Source organism: Pseudorasbora parva, chromosome 4 (genome assembly GCF_024679245.1).
Source record: "Pseudorasbora parva isolate DD20220531a chromosome 4, ASM2467924v1, whole genome shotgun sequence".
NCBI classification, from domain to species: Eukaryota; Metazoa; Chordata; class Actinopteri; order Cypriniformes; family Gobionidae; genus Pseudorasbora; species Pseudorasbora parva.
In genome coordinates this window covers 22,891,586-22,914,450 of record NC_090175.1, presented here as the reverse complement: position 1 = coordinate 22,914,450, position 22,865 = coordinate 22,891,586, and the positions used below count along the sequence as shown (strand labels likewise).

Genomic DNA, 22,865 nt, shown 5'->3' with positions numbered 1-22,865 from the left:
AACAACTTGTTAGAATGAAACAACATTGTTTACACTTAGATGGTCCACTTTAGACATTCTACTAAATACCGGTAAGTAACTTTGCAACTAAATAAATTCTCAGAATTTTAATAGACTTTCTGCTTAATATCTGCTAACACTATTGTGATGCTTCCGCAACAGACATTCTATTGACAAAGTAACTTTCCAAATATGTCAACTTATTCGAACCCAAACCTTATCCTAACAGTCTACAGATACACTAATGAGAGTTAGATGACATGTGTCATGTAGTTACTTACTAAGTAAGTTACTAAAAGTTAGTAGAATGGCTAATGTGTACCATTGAAATAAAGTGTTACCAAATATAAAAGTGCAGGGCTTATCTATTTCTGGTAATGTGGTAAGTGCAGGCAAATGTGCAAATTCCTGGACATAAGGACTTCATGGATGTAAACACAGCTGCCAGGTGACACTTGTCTCTGGATTTGCATTCCAGAAGAGTACATCTTATAATGTAGGAAGGAAAACATAGAAAAAAAAGAACATTACAAGAAACAAGAACATGTACTGTAGATTTGGGGATTAGCTCCTGTATACAATGTTCTTCTGTATAAGACAAGCTGCTGTAAATAAATATGTCCTTTATATTTTACATTTTCAGAACTTTATTGTTTGATTTACACATTAAAAGCCTTGGATATTCTTTGTCACAGAGATGTATTTGTAATATATTATACAAAACAAATAGTATAAGGAATGGTTGGTTGAGTGCTGTTGAGGTATGATAGCCACAAAAACAGTAACAGAATTAGTAATAAATATGATTCTTTTTTTCTCAAAAGCAATTACCGGTACTCACAGTTAAAGCAGTTATGTACAAATTAATTATTCAAAGGCATTACAAAATAAGGAAATTGCACACCAGTATGCAATCCTTTTTGTTTTTCAAAACTGATACATGATAAACAGGAAACTCTTCTCTTACAAAATCCATACACTCCCTATTTATTTCTTGCCGTTTGTAATAATTAACCAGGTATTTTGCACTGGAATTATAAATAACAAATGTCAAGCTGAAAGAGGCTCATAGGTGTGGAAGTGGATGCCTTTAGAACAGGTGATCTTCATCACGGCTCCGTTTAGGCTTTCGTCTGTTATGATTCGCAGCATTCCTTCTGCAATCAGAGACGGCCTGTAGAGATACACACAGACACAACACCATCTTACTATTTTGTTCTGTAGCATTAAGTGAAATCAAAACATTTCAGCAAAGAAAGTGGAATTTTATTATGCGAACACTGATTTAACAAGGTGATTCATTTCATTGCATTGTAAAAAAAAGTCCATTGGCCTCAAACCCATTGGCCTCAAACCTATTTTTCTATGTTCTTGTCAACATAATGTAACTTCAAATAACACATCCTTCATGTGTCTACAGAGAGTTTGAGGAAGACATAACAAATTTCAGGAGAAAAAAGAAAAGAAAACACATCTTCAGATACACCACCAGTACCAGAAGAATAGTGAGTGAGCCAATTTTAGAGGAGTGAAAAAAACACGGACAAAAAAAAAAAGAAAAAAAAAGCTATGTAATACTGTAATTGATTGTTTGGGTTTGGTTGTAATTTACGCACATGTCAAAAATACTGCCAGCACAACATGCGGTCTAATCCACATTTAATCAGTGGGTGGTGCAAAATGGAATGTCTATAGATTTTCCAGTAAAGGCAGGTTTAAAGATTTAAAAGCATTTGATACACTATTTATTTACTCGGAGATGTACAGGTCTGACCTAGAAACAGATTTGTGCCATTATCTATAGAACACTGTTGCTGTCTGCTGAAACAGACAGTTTATTTAAGGGAAAGCATACCACAAACAAAGCAAAACAAGACAGTCCCACACAGAAGAAACAGGTAGTTCAGCTTACTTAAGTACGCCATACTTGTCGATCCTTTGTTTGAATTCATCTTTGTACTTGACAAACTTGCCCATTGTTTCCTCATGCTCCACAGTGTGAAGTAGTTGGGTGTCCACGAAGGCTGGGCACAGTGTGTTGATCCTCACTCCATAATTGCCCTGTTCAGATGCGTCCTGCCGACAACAAAACGTGTCCAAACACGGTCAGCCTAAATTACACACACAGCGCAAAGAATGTGTCAACACACGAGTACGAGATCCTATCTGTGAGCAAACACAACTACTCTCTCTCGAGGGAAAAGCTGGGCTGTTAAAACCGCACTGGGTCAGCCGGTTTGGTTGTCAGGAGCTGGAATGTACTATATTCTAGGGAAAGCATTTGCATACGGTTGCAGTCAACTTTACATAGAGTGAACTGGTGAGACGGGAGTGATGTACTTACTGCTATGGCTCGTGAAAATCCAATCACCCCATGCTTTGTCGCCGTGTACACTGGCTGGTGAGGAGAATGGAGAAAAGCTGAGGAAAAAAAAAAAAAAAATGTGTCATTTATTCACCTTATACTGTTTCAGACCTGTGCTGTGTGGGAATTTATTAAGGTTCTTTTCCATATGACTGTCTTGAATTGAATATTCGGAGTCATACAGTGCAGCTGTGTGGGAATGTAAAAACATTCAGCAAAGTTGTAAAGTCGAAAGTGCACGATAAATACAATTATTTGCCCTGTCCAAATACCCAATTGCAGTCTTGGCTACTTGAGAGCGAGTGGAGGCGACATGTAGTATGCAAGACTGTCCCATGTCTTAAATGCAAAAGCGCAGTGCCCTTTCTTGAATACCGCTTCGGAGCATCACATCATGTATGTTCGGAAACTCACGTTCCCTCGCAATTGCATGATGTTATATACACGCTTGCAGTCTTCACGCCTACTTGAACACTTGGGATAAATACAGGAAATGCATCATGTAAGTAGACAAGTGGTCAAGTGCAAAGACTTGTTCCCGCATGTTCCCTCATATGGACCGCAATAAATTAGAAATATACACATTGGTTGATGGACATACTCTTGTTAATGCTAGTGGTTGAATAACTTTTTCCATATGTTAAAATTAATGTAATCGTTATCTACAGTGTAGTGTGTACAATCACTAAGCTTTAGGAATCTTCCAGATGGAGGCCAATCAAGAGTAGCTTGCGGAAAGGAGGGATTTAGAGAGACTTCATCCATCGAGTCATTTGAGAATGATTGAAAAATGTGGTGATGTGCAATGTATATTATGAAACCGTTTTTTGACCTTTGATGCATGTAAATCTGTTGTAGGAGATTAGGAGACTAAAACAAAATTAGGAGCCTTTAAAATACCATAATAGGGGCATTTTAAGCTCCAGAAATGCACCAATAAAGTATCCTATATAAGTATAAGTACTATATAAGTATTCTGAAAACATGGTAGATTTGTGTGAGAAATTTTAAATTTCAGTAGAAATTAGGTAGGAGCGAGAAGTTGGCGAGCGAGAGACGTGGGAGAAGCGAGCGAGACCAGTGTCTGATTGAGAATGAGTGTTATCTGAGGAACTGCCACCTTTACTTTCAGTCATTATAGTCTTTCTGATTATGTTTTTGTTGCTTTATCGGTGTTATTTTTATTTATTCTTTTGAAAAAGAGACATACTCTATGTATTTAAAAGAGTTGTATGTTTTTTTTGTTTCTTTTCTTTCATAGACACGTGCTGAAAACATAAGTGGTAAGTACATATTGACAAAATTAGCATGATTTTTATTTCTTTTAACTTTCATGACAACTTCTTGACCTGAAATTATCATTTCAGGTGATTGAATGAAAGGTTTTGTAACCAGAGCAGTGCTACTACAATCTGTTATTTGAAAGCGCAAGGGTTTCATCTTATTGAGGCTGTAGTAAAACAAAGCCTGTGATTGATTTCTAATACCTTCGTCATGGAAAATATCTGGATCTCCTTTAATTCAAGTATGAAAATCTGAATGGTCGTTGAGTCTGTTCAAACTTATGCGGCTCTTTGCAAACATTAAGAGCTGAGGAGGAGCATTTCTTAAACTACTGCTTAATTTTATAGGGCAGTTTTTTTTATGGGCCTATATAAAAATACAACTTTCTGTGGAAAAGACACCTGTATTTTCCCCTATACAATGAATATTAAATGTACAGTATGAGTATTACTTATACTTTATTTTATGTGGAAAGTTATTGGAGAAGTCAAATGAACAGAGTTTCCTCATAACTTTGAGGCTGTTATAATAAACAACATTTACAAGGCACATCAACCCGAGGCAGCCAAGGACGCCAGGGGCAAATAGCTGAGACAGTATTTACAATTCAACAATTCTTGTGTGTTCTGAACAAATCTAAACACAACATTAATGCACATCCAGAGAATAACCCTCCTTCACACAAAAGAAGACTCTTTCTAATTCTGGCTGTATTAACAACATCTATTAACAGACAGTTGTCAAGATCTCTTGTCTGTAAACATTTTAATTAAGGCGTAAGATTGTAATAATTAAATCAAACAATGAAGTCATCCTACAAAGACATGTTTCCATTCAGCATGGTCAAGTTACTTATTTCAGCTCAAGCCCTATTTGCTCTAAAAAACAAATGCATACATGCTATATATGATTATTATATTTGCACAAGCGAGAGTATGGTTTGAATAATAGAGATCCCTGACAACATTGTATAGCAATTCCCCACTCACACAGCCTAGCTGTATCACAGAAATATAAAATACTAAAATTACATTTGCTCCATGTATCTGTTCTGTTGGATGGTTTGAGGACAAATTATAATTATATAATTCATATTATATTTATAATGTTCTATTTTTAGGCATATCAGGTCTGTTTAATTTTGTGGATGTGAAACTGGATCTGACACAACTCAGGGCAACCTAGTTTTTGTCAGTTTATGAGACAAAATATATTTATCTTAATATACAAGACCATTATTCTTTTTTCCAGTTTCTGGTGAATATTTTATTCACCAGAAACTTTTATTCACTGCTTTAATTGATAAATAAAGCAAAATAATAAATATTAATAAAATATTTTATTCTGGTGAATAAAACAATATTTTATTCACCAGAATAGTATATTGACAGTATTTGATATGCGGTCAATATACTGATTTAATGGTGTCAGTTTAAGAAGGGTAAAACAGGCCTATAATTAACTTAATGTTAACATTACTTTCTGATAAAACATATTGCAATTTAATATGTTGTTAAGGAGCAACAATATCAAGCTTTCCGCTTTAGAGATGAGCGCAATGAGAGAAAGTGAGTTGCCTCAACAAAATTCATAACAGTATAAATCTCCAGTTACAAGAACAAATTCCATTAACGTAGTCCCAAAGTGAGAGTTGTTCCACTCATAAAAAAACTGTATAGTCACTTTTGCTACATAAGTTAAAGAAACCTAAAATGTAGCGAGGGAAATAAGCCATCCTTTATCCCATCTCTCTGCAAAATTAAAAGGCTGTTTCAAATTCAAAGCCTTAAAACGTGTCTGGAGCATGTTGGGGGTTATAACAAGGTCACTTGTCAGCCATGCATGGTCATCATCCACCATGTACACACACATATACAAAAATCATATTCATATGTTCAAAACAGTGCCCAGAATCAGTTTGTCTATGTCCAAACAACTGCAATGTCACCACAACACAGGTATCTAATGGCATATGGATAGATAGCCTACCCTTTGTTGTTATAATAGTTATCCTGTTGATTTACACTTCCTTTGGTCTTCTGAAGTCCTTAAATAAAAAGCTGGTGTTGTATCTTTTTAGTTGAAACCTGATTTGCTTGTGTGAATAGTCACAAACACAGAGATAGAGTACAGGCTTATACAATGCCAAAACAAGGAATGTCCCAGTAATGTAATGTAAATAATAAGTGTTAAAGAGATCTTCTTGAAATGTTTCACACTATATGCAATTTCCCAGTGACTGTTGAAATGGCTGTTCCCAAAAAGTTTTTTACATTATGCTTGCTCTTCTTTGATGCGGTGATCTTGGACTTAAAATACCCCTATCATGATCTCCTGCAACAGGTTTAAATCATGCATCCAAGGCAAAAAAACAAAACAAATAAACCTTGCTTTTTCTCATAATATTCATTGTTGCATCACCTCCTTTCTCACAGTGTCTGAAAAAGTTCAATGAAGGATTCAGTCTCTAAACCCCTCCATATCAAAATTTCAGCTCTGGAGGCTTCCTCAGCGCTTGTATGATACAAACAGCAACAATGGCGTAATTTTCACCATATAAAAGATTCGACTAATGCCTAGTTCAAACTGCATGATTTTCAAACTCGTCGAGTCACTGCTCTTTTCACACTGCATGACTATCTGGGGTAGCATTCAGTCACTGTTGTGTTCACACTGTGTTCACTCAGCATGAACCGATGGATCGGCGACAGAGGGGTTCACACTGCATGACTGTACAAGAGGGACGATTGCTGACAACTCTCTCTGGTGAGCGAACTGTTTCCCAACTAAACACATGCGAGATGTGACAAATAAACTACGCAAGATCACACATATTAAAAATGACAAACTGCAGAAAGTTTGCTCCAAATTGTCTGTGCTGATGTGTGGAGAAAAAGAAAAGATTATGGAGGAGGAAATTGTTGGAGACAGAGGGAGCAAGGATTGTGTTCTGCAAAGAGAGTTTGAGGTAAATAAATAATTTTGTAATGTGCTAATGCTGCTGTGGCTGGATGTGCAAAGTTTGTGCTTTGTTTCTGTTTGATAGAATTGTAAATATATCTTAAAATACTGATAATCTGTCTATAATTCCTCCCTGAACCTTCCGCTGCCCTGTATCTTGCTCTCTCATTGGCTGTCAGTCGTCGCCGATGTTATTTTCAGTCAGAACACATATCACACAGCAGGTGTGAATCGCCGACAGATCCAGATATTTAACACGCCAAATATCTCACGGGTGTACTCTGCAATATTCTCTCTGATTGAGTCTTTGATTATTCACACTGCGGGATTGTCACTCACATGCGCAAGCACCGATTTGCCGATGATTTCGGGCATTTGTCAAAATCGGGGCTAAAAATCGGCCAGTGTGAACTCGGCATTACTGACGACTCGTTTCAGCCTGGCAGTTCTGAATCGGATCATTTATCATGCGTTTTGATCTGTAAAACTTTGTACACATTTTACATTCACAAACACCTATAAAACACTATATGAAAGGTAATATCCAAAAAGAGCATAATTGGGGCACTTAAATGCTGACACATACTGTGGTGTATGGATTTAGTTTGTTCATCAAAGGCTGCCGCATCACACAAAAACATGCATTTGCCCTATTTTTCCTTTTCTTCAAACTGTATATTAACAACCTGGTAGGCCTATGTGGCTGCAGTTAATTTGTCCTGCGATCTGCTTCATTTAGAATAATTGTTTTTGTATATAATTGCAATCATATTTCTCACAAGTGTGTGTGTGTGGGCTGGTAATCCCTACGTTATGGGGAAAAAAATGTCCCCACAAAGATGGCAATTTGGGACAAGATGGGACATTTTTGGTCCCCATGAGGAAAACATCTTATAAATCATTCAGATGAGTTTTATTGAGAAAGCAAAAATGCAGAATGTTTCCTGTGATGGGTAGGTTTAGGGGCAGGAGCAGTATAGGGGGATAGAAAATACGGTTTGTACAATATAAAAACAATTACGCCTATGGAAAGTCCCTATAAAACATGGAAACACTACGTGTGTGTGTGTGTGTGTGTGTGTGTGTGTGCGCGCACTACTTTAGTTGGCCAAAAAGTCCTGAGTGCATTTACTTTTTCAGATAATTTTGTAGGTTAAAGTGTATACATTGTGGCATACTGCTATTATGTTTTGCTTTATGCTCTCATGTTGTTTTTCATATACATGCCTTCATTTAAAACTACATTCTTGAAAAAAAAAGGTGTGCCCAAATTACCTTTTATGCTAAAAGCTTCTGACTCTTTTGCATTTTAATCATCAAGGAAGTCATTTATCTGTAATCGTCAGTAAATGGACAGTATCTTAGCCTAGAAATCTACACGCACCCTAGCGGCAGCAAATCTAATTTGCCGCAAGTGTCGTCTAGCAACTCTCAATTCACTTCTGAGCTGTAAACAGCAAACTCTTGTTGGGCCAATCACATTGTGTATAGAGTCGTTGGGCGGGGCTTAACATAATGACGGCCTGCGCTTGCGTGCTTCTAGTAAACACAGAAGCTGTTGAACGGCGGTCTTTCGCATCAGCTTTGACCGTGACTCTGGAAGACTTGGAGTTAAGCTTTTCTCTGAGAAAATAAAGAACGGCACTGAAGTCATTTTTTTTTTTATAAGAAGGGAAGATGTGTTCTGAGTTTTGCTGACCGGATACGGCAAAAGTTTAATCTGTTAACGAGCTCTGCTTCACCTTCGTTGCTCTGGTTGGTGTAGCTCTCCTATCGCGTACAGAGGGAGTTTGAAAGACAACCGTTTATCCCGCCCCTCGGATTGAGCTCAGTCAATGGTGAGTTTCCAGACCAAACATCTTAATGTGGGTCTGGCTTGTCAGGCTAACATTATCTGTTATGTAATTTATAATTTAGGTGTAATTGCGCTTGTGTAATCACAAAAGTAAAGTCAAGTAGTCAAAAGTAGGCACAGATCCTTGGCAACAGACAGAAAAAAACAAATGTATTTGCTTTAGTGTGAGAAAACATTCGACTCATTCAATATGGTTTTTCTAATGACCATAAAAATACTATTATGTAACCCTTCTTTAAGCATAAACCAAGGCTGTTCTGAACTTTTAGGCTAACCTTTTCAAAACAGGCACATATGTTAGACAGACACATGATAAAGTTATCAGTAGCTTACCTGCCATAGATGAGACATTGATGATAACCCCTCCTTCCTTTCCGTACTCTTTACTCATGTGTTCTAGTGCTAAATATGTCCCCTTTATGACGGATGTCTGAGGAAGAAAACAGTTGTATAAAACTACCAGCACACAAAGAACAGATGTTTTCTTATGAGAGCGAGATTATGTTGACATTGGCCTGCAATTATGAACTAACATTCCGTAAATACACATTATTTTCATCCAACATGTCCATTATGAAATCACTCTTCAGAGCATGAATAATTGTAGATCTGTAGATTGTTTCATTACGTGTACTATTGTGAAATCTCTTGGACTAGATGCGGGGGGTGGAGTGTTTTGTGTGAATTTTTAACATCTTTCCTGAAGTGTGGTTGAATGCTGATCCACTTGTCTGTGTAAATCATGAGATGTGTTCAATGAAATGAGGCTGAGTGGAAATGGAACCGTTTGGCATTATCCATTCAAGTTGTTTTTTTTCCGTTTAGTTTTTTAATAAAAGCTGGATTTCAAGTTGCTATGATTTTTAACTCACCAAATTTACTTCAATGGTCTTTTCCCAGTTCTTCTCGTTGTTGATTCCAGCGTTATTGATGACAATATCCAACCGACCAAACCTCTCTACGGTGTTTTGAAAGGCATCTAAAGCAAGAAAAAAGGGTTTTAGTGTCTTGATAATTATCAGTAGCAACTTGCAATAGTTCCACCTTTGACAGCAGTACAACATGGCTGTGTATCAAAACCAAACGAGCAGTCCAGATAGGCAGTTCACTAGGTTTGGAAGTACAGCCAGTGTGAGCTTGCATGTGCCCTCACCTGACTCGCAGCTGCAGCATTCCACAAAGAAACATTTAATTAAAATCTATAGTAGAAATAAACAAGTCTAACAGGAATGAACTCTCCTCACCACCGACCCATGCATAAACTCTTGTCTTGAAATAATAACAGAAGACAAAACTTTTGATTGTGTTAAACATCACAAAAAACCTCCAACATTCTTGAGTGGCGGCCTGAGGCACTTCATGTCTAGCGTGACCTATTAACTTCCCAAACAATGAGACTCTGTTCGTAAATAAGATGCGATGCTCGTACAGGTGCGCAGATGAGAAGAGGACCATTGTTGTGTTTAAGAAAACGATTTCAACCTCAGAGAAGATTGTAAGTAAAATCCTAATTAAAAAAACTACGATTTTACCTTTAAGTTTACCCGCGTCCGTCACGTCACACTGGATAAAAATACAGCTATCCTCTCCAAACTGGCAATCTAGATCACTTTTGCATTCCTCTCCCACAGACTGGTTCAGATCCACCAATGCAACCTGAAAAAGTAAACTAAATTAACAACGTACCGCTAAAACGTGTAAAATAAAGCCATAAAGTGATGTTTGATGAAACGAGGGGAAAAGTCGCCACAAAACATGCATTTAAAATAGTTGTACAAAGTTTCCCCAACAGTTTACTGGATAAATCCGCGTTAATAATGTCCATTTTGAAAAGTAAGCAATTCGACAAAGCGTAATAAACCTTCGCTCCATTCCCCAGGAGATCTTCCACCACGGCTCTTCCGATGCCTTGCGCGCCGCCGGTGACTAGAGCCACTTTCCCGTGTAGAATCATGCTGCTCACCGCCGGACGCACCGCGCACTGCTTTATGTAGGCGTGCAGTCAGAAAGGGGGCGTGTAGATGAGTACAAGAGTAAACACAGACGGCCAGGTGTCGTTTTACAATCTACTATCATACACCCAAAATATGATTAGGCTACTAACAATTGTTCTAGAGCACCACGCTTTAGTTCTTTATTGCCCTCGGCAGCAGTCGAGATACAGTACAAGTACACACAAGTAAAGTGAGAAAATGAACGCACCTAAATGAACAAGAGACAAAGGATGCTTTTATAAACATCTTTATTTTTCAGTCTTTCTCAGAGGGCGCTTCTGTAAACCTAAAAAAGAGATCTTTTCACTTTACATTACAGTGTTCATGTTAAAATACCGAAATACGCAGTGTTTTGTGCGGCTTTTTTAAATCTTTTTTTTTTATTTTTATTTTTTATTTTTATAAATGTTACCTTAGCTATATTAATATGTAATATGTGTAACACGGACACTGTAAAGTAAAGTCAAGTGTGACCAGAAGTAGCACACGGAAGAACATAAGCTATGAGTCTCACCTGTAACCAATTCTTTTGATAGCAGCAAGAACATTTTGACTGACAGGTAAGATTCACACTTTTTTTAAAATGCAGTACAACAGACTTGAGTTCATGCATAACATTTAATACATTTATCTGTACAAAATAAATTACAACTGCTGTTGCTTTATGCTGTAAATGTCTATGAACCTCCTTAATCCCATCCATGATTAGTGTGTTTGCCAAAATGCTGATGGCAGAAGGTTTTCAAAACACTACATCAATGCTCTATTTACTCTTAGTGTGTGAGGCTAGATTTGCTTTGATCATTGTTATGGCAGTTTTTCAACAGATTACTTTTATTTGCAAAGAAAGGGAAATACATTTCTCCCAGACTAGGGTTTCACAACCATCATCATCATCATCATCATCATCATCATCATCATCATCATCATCATCATCATCATCATCATCATCATGACAAAACAAAACAATCAAAAAAGGTTTAATAAAGTCTGGTCCCATGTATTTGAACTGTTTTGAACAGTTTTTATATAACACTGAATATATATTTCTGAATGCTACAAAATAAATACTGATAATATTGTTAAACATTGTTTCGTTGTTTTTAAATACATTTGCAGTACTCTATGAATAAATAAAATATAATTCACCACCTTGGAATTATAAGGTGGTGGATAGGCTCATTCTGAGCATTTTTGAGATATTTAGCTTCTGAGATATTGAGGAAAAAGTCTTTGTGGATAGAACATTTTTGTTTTCTTAATAAAATGTCCTAACATTTACACAACTTACAAAATAAATAAAAAAATCACATAATTTAAATAGTCACATAATAAAAATATGTGAATAACTACATTTTGACAAAAATGTCAGATAGCCTTATTAGAGGCATAATTAAATGGATAGTTCACCCCAAAATTAAAATTCTGTCATCATTTACTCACCCTCAATTTTGTCAAATCTGTGTGAGTTTCTTTCTTCTGCTGAACACGAAAGAAGATATTTAGAAGTATATGGGGGTAACACTTGAAAAGCATGTTAAAGCATGACTCAAGTGTTACCAAATCCATTAAAATAATTACTATCCAAAAACTTACAAAAACCTTATAATGACTTCAGTCATTTCTAGAGAGTTATCACACTTTTCACTTTAGAATACTGATCCAAATGATTACTAATTCCTTTTGAAGTATTTGGTAATACTTGAGTCACAGTGGGATACCATTAACTTCACTTTAGAATCAATTATTATACATTATGCACATTAATTATAAACCTGAATATAGTAGTTCTAGTAGTAATCTGGGAGGTGTGAATTTTTGTTGTTGTTAACTGATTAGCTAATAGTGAACTATCACATTCAACTATAGCACTAATTTGTTAATCAGAGTTTATTGTTAGTCAATACTAGAGTGTAATAGTGTGTTGCTCATTTGTTCCTGTGTAGCTATTCATTAATGGAGTAACCAAACAGTCATGGGACCCCATTGACTTCCATATGGAAAGAAAAAAAACTTCCAATGCAAGTCAATGGTGTTTAGTTACATTCTTCAGAATATCTTTCTTTTGTGTTAGGCAGAACAAAGACATTTATACAGGCTGGGAACCACATGAGGGCGAGTAAATGATGGGTGAACTATTCCTTTCAATATGAATCTCTCTTTCTTTATCTCCGATTCAAAATTCATTGCCATATAATCACCATACATGCAGTTAAATGAGTTTAATACCACTGAAATTATTTTCTTAATTATGACACATTTAAAAGAAAATACTGAATATTTGATATGAGTACTCTCAGAAAACGCATTGGTTGAGACTCTTTCAATGTCCTAACACCCTTTTCTTCGTTTAATCATTTGCAACACATGTCTGAAAACATTCACTCCCAGCCACATTATTTTGCAGTGGCATCATTAGCTTGAAGTGATTTTCGAACAATAAATCTTTTGTTTGGGAAAAACTTTAGTTGGACTTGCAGGATGGTTTCAATTTCTGTGTGGTTACTGATAGTACACTATACCCATTACAATTCTGAAAATGTGTTTTCTTGAAGCAGTTAATGTTAAGGTGTTCATAGCTGTAAACAGAATAGTATTCTCTGCTGGTTCAGGGTCATTCTTGAGATTCTAGCTCAGAATGTTTTTGGCCTGGATGCTGGTTTCTAGAGCTGGTCAAAAGACAAAATGATTGTGGGTACAATACGCTGACCAAATGCTAATAAAAACTATTCAACGCTTCCTTATAAAATCATCAAGGTTATAGAGTGTGTTTGAAAATTTGTATAATATACAGTTCTGCTCTTGCGCTCTGATATATACTTGCCATTTTTTCCAATAGCTGTGTATCAAAAATACAACACATAACATTGGCAGTAAAGCTGTAAGACAACAAAGTTGACAAAACCAGTGCAAGACACACATATCTGTCTGGGGCTGTAATGTGTTGGGCTGTGCTCCTGTGTTAAACGTGTGTGGTAGTTCTGACCACTTTTATTGTAGTTTGTTTAAGGACAGGTGTGTCAGAGGCCTTACGGATGCCTATCCATTGCATAGTGAGCGCAGTGTCCTTTTATGGGTGCACAACACAAACAAACTATTGAAAGTAACCACTGGTCCTTGACGTCAGTTTTTCATAGTCAATTCAGTATATGTAGGTCATGACAGGAAAAGGAGTAGTCATCAGAGTTCATTGATGCAGTTTTGCTGTGTCACTACAGTATTTCCCAAGGTGCAACACGCCATGTTCGTCTATGGCTTGTGCACATCCTCATGGCGTAGGATTTTGTACAGAACCCAATAGAAAATATTGAAAAACAGAAAGGCCAGTGGGAATCCGGCACGGGACACAGTGTCGATCTTCTTGGCTCGGTCGATGAAGAGTTTTCTCATCTCCTCATGACTCTTGCTGGCAGCAAGGGCTGGGTCAGAGGGTGTTGTGGCCGCATTGTTAGCGGCTTTGGGCATGGCCCCATCTTTCCCTGCGTTGGGCGTGAAGCTCAACCGGCTCTCCCTCACATCTTCCTCCTTAATGGATACAGAGAGAGAGGCAATCAAGACATAGTCAAAAAACCTGCCACTTCCCTAATAGGAAATGTTAATAATAATAATGTACATTTGTGTTAGCGTTCTAGATGTCCAAAAGATTTGAAATGACTTTAGGGAAGTTTCTGCCAACATAGTGCCCTAATAGCCTGCAGATTTCACTTGTTTTCACAAAAATCATCCGAATTCTATCCTATTGTCAACAAGGATTTTCAGACAAATAAAGAAACCTTTGGTGTAAAGAGGGATTTTTTTTTTAATTCAAACAACACAAACAATATTTTGTACTTATTTTTTCCCCTCACTAATAAAACATAAGGAATATGGAAATGTTGCATTTACTACAAGATAATTTAGTAAGCATGCACTGACTGATTTGAACACATTTATGGGAATTGTAGTACATCATTATTTAACTTAATTTGTCATTTATGTACACCTATATGTATAAGTATACTGTATGTAGAAAACATTAACTTGCATAAATGCTGTGAAAGTAATATCCAAAGTTATCTCCACTAACTTGGAATGTATTATGTGTTATCCAATGTAACAAATTTAACTTACAGTAAAGTTCCAAAAATTTAACAAAATACAGTCTAATTAATCCATAATCATTATAAAAGACTCAACTGGCTATTTAGTTGACATCGTGATCACTAGTACTAAATGGCAAAATAATGTGACATTCTGTTTCATGAGGACTGGACAGTGAATGAACATGGACACAAAGAAAAAGGATAGCCTATCATGATCTCATCAGTCAACCGAAGGGACAGAGATAAAGTGCTGTGCGCTCTCTCTTTACCCTGTCATTGGTTTCGTCGAGTTGGCCCATTGATCCGTAAATGGGCTCTGCACTGCGTAGGCCATTGATACAACGCAATGACTCGGTAAGCTCCTCATCAAATGTTTGATCGGAAGTCTTTCAGCACAGCAGGGGATCGAAAGAGAGAAAGAAACACAAAGCATGCAAACTAATAAAATATAATGGCTCACCACATGCAGGATATCATGCGAGGTGCATAATTGAAAAATAAAATTAAAATAAATTAAAACATTAACCAGTAAGTGGCATTCAAAAAAGAACTGTATTACAGGCAAGTATTGTAAAATAAATTAACTGCATGGACAATTTGTAGGATTCTGAAATCAAGTGAAAAATGTAGCATCCAATATTTATATATGCATTATATGCATATTAAATATGCATTTTTCAATGCCCTTTGAACTTAATGCACATGACATTGATGCACATTCGTGCCAGAATAGTCCATAAGCTTCATGTCATGAAGTCAATAAACTTCCAGCTCCACAGTGCCAGGGGAAATAACATCCCTGCCCACATGCAATATTAATCCACTCCAATAAGACATAAATGGCAATCTGACCATTGTACTGTTAGCAGGTCCTTGGCCTTTGTTTGAAATACATTTGGTTATAAAGTTGCTAGATATGCCATACGCATGGACTGACCTCTTCTGTCCTCTAGGGGGCGGTGTTGTATATTAACAATTGTGTTTCTGTGCAGTGTAAACATGTGATTCCAGTTGCTTATTTTAACTGAGCGATGCAAATAACTACCCTTTTTACTGTGTTATATAATACATAATCAGTGATAGACTGTTGTCAATCTGTGACCTTACATGTTGCTCAAACCTGACATAGCTGTTACTGTAACATCTGCTAAACTCAACATACCTTCCAGAACATACAATCATTTAAACTGTTAGGCTGGATATTTATCTGAGCTGAGTCGAAAAGGCACTGCAAGTCTGTCCGTCTCCCAATCATCTGCTTCAGTTACTGTCAAGATCAATTGCAGTGATAGTTTCTCCTCATTCAGGGCAAAATCCTTCCCTTAGGATTTTCAAATTCACTTTTTTAGTGCTTATGGTACTCTATTGGATTCTGTTTTCAGAAGTTATACTGACCAGTGAAATTGTCTGGCTGTCCTCTCTTTCAAAAAAAGCTAGATAGAATATTTCATTTTCTTTATTTGTTTTTTGTTTGCAATATGTCCGAGATAATCTGCTTATAAGGCGAATTGTTATAAAGGGAGCTTTTATTACTATTCTAATTTTTACAAAGGATGTGCTTGTTCCTGATATTGCAGAGGATGTATTTATCTTTAAACCCCAAATACATGTTTATTAAAAGATTATACAAGAGCATATGTACAAGGTCCATTCATTTGATTGAACTAGAAAAAGATTACAAATATTTGTTTTGCTTGGAAAAGCAAAAATAAATCTGTTTCAGTAATATCAGTTATATTTTAATTTATTTATTTATAAAACAATTCAATCCTCTAATCTGATGAAGCTGTGCTCCAAGAACTTTCTACTGTTTGTATAATTTATCCTTTTTCGGGAATTTCAGACCACACGTCAGTCTGTGCATTTGTGGGGATTTGTCAGTGACTTTTTCTGCATTTAACATTGTTACGGCAGTATGGTGGCGACAAGTGGCTGCAAGTAAATCCTGAAAAATGAATTCAGTGATTGAGCTATTGAACTGATTAAGTGACTGTCTGCATGAGTCATTGAATCATTCATCCAATCGATTTGTAAAAAAAAAAAAAAAAAAATTGAAACAACAACAACAGCATTAGTGATGCTACAGTTGTACTGTGGCTTTGATTGGAACTACTTTTATGGACACAGCAAAGTAAATCACATTATTAATACCTTCCTTTCATTTAATACGAGCAATATCAGACTCGCAGTCATGCTGTTTTTCCTAAACATACTCGGTACCATCTTCGGCAAATTATTGCCTCAAAAATTCTCATGTTTTATAGATAATAGACAAAATTGTTTTACATTTGTTTCCACATCAACATGAAACGTGAGAACTCTGTATTGCCGCATACCTTCAAAACACGGGGATGCAATTTACATCTTTTCATAAATGTGGTTTCACATTAATCAGTGTTTTGCACAATTTCACGACAGACTGCATGTTCAGCTCAACCCGTACCTTTCCAGGCTTCTTCCTTCTCCGCCGGAATCGTAAGAGTTCTTTGTGTTGCCGTGAAACAAAGTTGACTGCTGCATACTCCAACAGGGCAGAAAAGACAAATAGCAAGCACACAGCCATCCAGATGTCGATAGCTTTCACATAGGAAACCTGCATGACAGAAACACGCACACACGCACACGTTCTCAGACACCTTAATTAGCCTTTGGCTTTTTCATTCAAGCATGCACAACAGCCCAGTCGTTTTATTATTGAACAAAACAGGGACCCGTTTGACTATAAGCCTCATCAATGCTGTGAATAAGAGATAATTTTCTCTCTGCCAGGTGAAAAAGCCTATTTTTGGAATGTTTAATTGTGTTACATAACTCAATGTAGCATTTATGAGTTTTTAATATGCAATACACTCTGCACGCCTGCTTTCACACATGGATGCACTTTACACATTCCACTGTGTACTGCATTAATAAATAATAACTGAGAATGAATGGCAGGAAAAGAGATGCTTAAAAGGGCTGAAAGAACTTATACCATAATACTGACCAGTGGTGTTCATATTTGTAACAAATATGCTGCAAAGCTCTTACTTTGATGCTTTTTGCACTCTGACCTTAGGTAAGGATGTCCTGGATCCAGAGCTCTGAGTTGTCATCGTGAGCACCGTGGTGATTCCCAGGGCAACACGGGCAGGAGCGGCATCCATGTTGATCCAAAAGGAGACCCAGGAGAGAATGACGATGAGCAGGCTGGGAATGTACATCTGGATCAGGTAGTAGCCCATCTGTCTTTCCAGGTGAAAGCGTACCTCGATGCATGTGAACTTGCCTAGCAGGAAGAAAAGTTGACAGAATAAAAATGAAAAATATAAATGAGGATTTATGCCACTAAAACCTGGGGCAGGTATCATGATGGTAGTTGAACAAACTTGGGGTTATGAGATTTTTAGTTGACAGAACCAAACCAATCCAATCAGGCTTTGTTGATGCCATGACACTATTCTTCAACTTTCTCTTAAAGGCTTTGATCTTAAGTTTATAGAGGGCATGCATATGAAATTATGACATCGGTAGCAAACAGCCAATCACACGTCTTAGATAAGCTGTGATTCAATACTCTCTTCTGCCAAAGATTAAGAGGTTGAAAAATGTGAAGTATATAAATGCATTTACGCCGCAAAAAGGGAAAGTTGTGAAGTTAGTTTAGGCCAATAATTATGTAAAGAGAGTCAGAGACTCAAACATGTAAGCTCGAAATCATAAATCCAAGTAAATAATTATAATAAATTATACAAAAATTATACAATAAATTATAATAATATTCATTGCTAAGAGTGTCACTTTGCTCACAGCTTATTGGTCTAATTTCATTTTGAGATCTCTTAACCAGAACATAACCTGCCCGGAGCTGGTTAGCCTTGGAGCATAAGTTAATATGTTGATGAACCCTGAAATAAGACAGCATTTTCGTGGTGCCTAAAACCCAGGGTCGGCACATGTCGAAATATATAAATATACACACTTCCATTCAAATTTTCAGTCCAATTTTTAACAGAGTCTCGAATGCTAAGCAAAGCTATAGCAAAGTATATATCGAAACATCGGCATAAAACAGCATGTTCCAGTTCCTGCCAATATCCAGCAACTTCACACAGCCATTGCAGAGGAGTGGACCAACATCCCACAGGCCACATCAACAACCTGTTCAACTCAATGTGAAGGAGATGTGTTGCACTTCGTAAGGCAAATGGTGGTCACACCAGATACTGACTGGTTTTCTGGCTTGCCTTCTTCCCATAGTGCATCCTGGTGCCATGTGTTCTCCAGGTAAGCGACGCACACACACCCGACCATCCATGTGATTTAAAAGTAAACGTGAATCATCAGACCAGGCCACCTTCTTCCATTGCTCCTTGTCCAGTTCTGATGCTTACCTGCCTATTGTTGGCGCTTTCAGCAGTTGACAGGGGTCAGTATGGACACCCTGACTGGTCTACAGGTATGCAGCCCCATATGCAGCAAATTGTGATGCACTTTGCATTCTTACACCTTTCTATCAGAAGCAGCACTAACTTCTTGAGCAATTTAAGCTACAGTAGCTTTTCTGTTTGATCTGACCACATGGGCCATCATGGATCTGACCACACTCCCCACGTGCATCAATGTGCCCTGGCCACACATGACCCTGTCGCCAGTTCACCACTGCTCCTTTCTTGGAGCACTTTTGATAGATACTGACCACTGCAGAACGGGAACACCCCAAAAAGCTGCAGTTTTGGAGATGCTGTAACCCAGTCTGCTAACCATCACAATTTGGCCCTTGTCAAACTCGCTCAAAAATTTACACTTTCCCATTTTTGTTGCATCCAACACATCAACTTTGAGGACAAGGACATGCTCTCTTGCCTAATATCCCACCTACTAACAAGTGCCGGGATGAAGAGATAATCAGTGTTATTTACTTCACCTGTGAGTGGTCATAATGCTATGCCAGATCGTTTTCCAGCATATATCGTAAAACCATAATGTCACAAACTGAAAATGTATACTATTTATTTAAATTTAAAAGCAGATATTTATTATATATGTGGTTGGTGAATGATTGTAGACAACCATTACAGGCGGCTATATTTATGCACATAATTCGCATGAAAGGTAGAGAGGAGCTACTTAAAAGGTCTGAGAGCTTTCAGCTGCAGTGAGTTTTTTGTTCTCTGCCACTGAGCCATTTCCTCTCTCAAAACAAATTTCTGCAAGGCTTGTCTTTCCTGAAAAGCAGGGCTTTCTCTTTTTCTTTCTCATTTTTTTCAAACTCCCTGAGAGATTTTTGCTTGGTACACTGTCCAACTCTCTAACCGGAGTGCACTTGGGGAAAAATACACTTAAAAAGTCACAAAAAAAATGAAAAATCTGTAAATCTAAAGAGTCACATCATAAATGCATGCTTAAAACTATATTATACAGTACATTTAGTATATTTATTTAATATGCGCCTAAACAAGTTGCTTCTAAATGGTGTATTTGACACAGAAATGCTCCCTCTGGAATGTAACCTGCTCACTCACACACAAACACACACTTTTAGTCTCCTCGGGAGTTTGGGTGGTTGGAACTGTCAACACTGTACTTGAGGTAACCTGAGAATAAACCCCATGAGGGACTAAAGGAGAGAGGTGGGAGAAACAAAAACTGGAGGAAGTGGGAAGGGAAAATAACAAAAACCAGGAGACCGTCTGTGTTATGGAGCCTGACAGCACATAACATTCCCAGGACGGAAGTGGGATGTGGTGCAGGCTCAGGATCAACAGAATAAACCATCCAGTGGACTGGGTTAAAAACAGATTGGACAATCACAGAAGTGCAATTTCTCCCATATCTTCCATAATTGGTCCTATTTCATGAGTAATATTTTAAAATTGATAATTGGGAAAATATTATCTTAGGGCCTACCAATTAATAACATAAATGGGCTCTGTAATCTACATACCTCCCCGGTTTCTCAGCCATTATGTCTACCAAGAAAAACACTGGAGAGGAAGGATAGTGCTATTGGTGTCCTCGTCATTAGCATTACCAGCTGATGTTAAAGGGGTGGTTGATTATGATTTCACTTTTTAAACTTTAGTTAGTGTGTAATGTTGCTGTTTGAGCATTAACACTTCTGCAAAGTTATGATGGGCAAAGTTCAAAGAAAAGACAGGCTTCTTCCGGGGTTAGTCACATCACTAGCCCTGAAATGTATATAAACCCTGCCCAAGGGGTGAGATTATCATGACAGAATATCCTAATCAATAACTTGAAGATAGTTAACTCCACATCAGCAACATAAATGAATCAACTGACTATTTAAGAACATCTTGTTGCATTCAACGTTGTCACTTCTTCCCGAGTCTCTCCATCATTGTCCAACTCTGGTTTGAACATAAAAGGCCGAACAGTTGCATTGCCTTTCTGCATGAGGTAATCAGAGCTGCTAACTGAGTTATTGAAGCTCCGCCCTGTGATCAGCTGCTCATTTGCATTTAAAGGGACACACAAAACAGCGCATTTTTGCTCACCCACAAAAAGTGACACTTTTATGCTATACATTTTTTTTTCTACACGGTAATTTGAGCTAAAACTTCACATACACACTCTGAGGACTATCAGATACTGTTTTATTTTACATACAGCTCCTTTAACCAATACTGATGTTTTGCAAGTAGTCTCTCCCCCAAGTGTGAGATAAATTATGTTCATTGTGTTTCCATATCTTATATACATAAATATTTGAATTTCATGTACAGATGTATCTAATAGTGTTGAAAACATGCAGTCATATGCTATAATTTGCATTCAACATGTGCATAAAACCCACATCGTGGCTGTCATTTACTTTCATTATTTCCAGAATGTCCATTAACACTTGGCAGATGCATTTATCTAAAGCATATTCAACATAGTGAAGCCTTTCCTCCATTGCATCCATAAAAAAAGAAATAAAAAAAGACACGTCCTTTTGTTTCCTTCCCTGCTCACCGCCACAGCGTTAGAAGTCGATGCATTTTTACAGCTATGCAGGCTTGCTTTCAAGTGGCTTTTTTTTCTATCAGTGGAGAGATGAAAGATTTCATTAAAAATATATTTATTTTGTATATTTGTTTCAAATATAAACGAATCAGGGTGAGCAGTTAATGACAGAATTAAAACTTTTGGGTGAACTAACCCTTTAACAATTTGAGCTAAACGTTGCTGGAAATATATATATAAAATTATTTTTAGTTTTTTGGGAAACCATGATTCCATGAAATCCATGATTTTTCACTGCTTTATTTGCATCCTTAGGAAACCCAAAGGATCCTCCATCCTTTCACTGACGGGCTTGTTCTGAGTTAGCCCAGGGATGAAAACCCACTGTGACATCACTAAAGCTGTGCCATGTGGTTATTTCATTCCTCATGACTCAACTGATGGAACATGCAGCTCTGAGCGAATGTATGAGGGGGCTGAACTACATGACAGAGCAGGAAGTCTTGTGTGGCAGAGGAGGAAATGTGTGAGCAATCATGCAGAAGGCCCTGTGCCCATACTGTCACACTAGAGAGCGGAGATCGCATTTAAAGAAGTGTTAATTAACCGATGGTGAAAGGAAAACGTCGTTGTGGTGTTTACAGACTAATGTGATTTTTAGCATCTATTTCGCTCCTATACCTGTTTGAGGTCATCCTCAAGGTCAACCGGGGCTGGTTGTATGAGTAATAAGATTGGAAAAAAGCCTTTAGGTAAATTTCAAGGGTGGCAGGTCTGCGTTACATTTATGTAAGAACTCCATAGGGAAAGCATGCTTGCAAAGAAATGTCTACTTGCATAAGGGACATTGATTATTATTCATTATGCTTATCTCACAGACTTATTTTGCATTTATAATACCAGCATATAAATAAAGTGTACTTTATATTCATAAAAATGAAAGATTGACAAATCTGTGGTTTGTCAGTGACTTGAAATATGCCATAGATCAAGTATTGAATTATTGATTCCTTACTATAAACGCAACACAGTGATTTGGAGAATAAGTGGTGTTCAATCAGAGACGCCTGCTGCAGATATGCTAAGAGATCAACATAATGTATACGGTTTGAATTAATCCTTCTAAAAATACTTCCAAACAAGCCAAACTGAGCCATCATTCTATACTAAACTCTATTTAATGCTAATGCACCACACTGAACTGTATTTAATATACTGTAGCATTTTAGTGCATAAATTGTAGTATCACTGCAATGGTTTTTACAAAGGTATGCCATTAAAGCATTTTGAAAGTGTGATAAAAGAATTCCACTCTTTCCTAATGCTGGTGCAGTGTTTTGGTATCCTTGTTCGGATGCTCCAACCAAGAAGCACTC

At 37.2% G+C, this 22,865-nt stretch overlaps 2 protein-coding genes across 5 annotated transcripts in view; both read right to left on the bottom strand.

Annotated features, from left to right (window-relative positions):
- Positions 1-623: 623 nt before the first annotated feature.
- Positions 624-10,471, bottom strand: hpgd (15-hydroxyprostaglandin dehydrogenase). Of its 2 annotated transcripts, XM_067441320.1 has the most exons (7): positions 10,327-10,471; positions 9,998-10,121; positions 9,338-9,444; positions 8,799-8,895; positions 2,345-2,421; positions 1,913-2,076; positions 624-1,174 (listed from the first exon to the last, which is right to left on the bottom strand). In XM_067441320.1, exons 1-7 carry the CDS (start codon positions 10,417-10,419, stop codon positions 1,051-1,053), a joined length of 786 nt encoding a protein of 261 aa, XP_067297421.1. In that variant the 5' UTR covers positions 10,420-10,471; the 3' UTR covers positions 624-1,050. The 2 variants fall into 2 exon arrangements, with proteins under 2 accessions (XP_067297421.1, XP_067297422.1); XM_067441321.1 differs by lacking the exon at positions 624-1,174 and having other exon boundaries at positions 1,918-2,111.
- A 219-nt stretch (positions 10,472-10,690) lies between these two features.
- glra3 (glycine receptor, alpha 3) overlaps positions 10,691-22,865 on the bottom strand; it is a 67,597-nt gene continuing 55,422 nt past the window's right edge. For 2 of the 3 annotated variants that reach the window (XM_067441334.1, XM_067441336.1), the window contains 4 exons: positions 17,595-17,809; positions 16,985-17,134; positions 14,811-14,927; positions 10,691-13,984 (listed from right to left, as the gene is read on the bottom strand). In XM_067441334.1, coding sequence (XP_067297435.1) covers positions 13,709-13,984; positions 14,811-14,927; positions 16,985-17,134; positions 17,595-17,809 — 758 coding nt within the window. In that variant the 3' untranslated portion in view covers positions 10,691-13,708. The remainder of the gene's footprint in view (positions 13,985-14,810; positions 14,928-16,984; positions 17,135-17,594; positions 17,810-22,865) is intronic. The other variant, XM_067441335.1, reaches the window with a different exon arrangement.

Coding starts and splice junctions, on each gene's coding strand:
- hpgd (XM_067441320.1), bottom strand. CDS start 10,419: ATGATTCTACACGGGAAAGTGGCTCTAGTCACCGGCGGCGCGCAAGGC. Junction 2,422..8,798: donor CAATGTCTCATCTATGGCAG/GTAAGCTACTGA, acceptor TTTTTTCCTCAG/CTTTTCTCCATTCTCCTCAC. Junction 1,175..1,912: donor GACAAGTATGGCGTACTTAA/GTAAGCTGAACT, acceptor GTATCTCTACAG/GCCGTCTCTGATTGCAGAAG.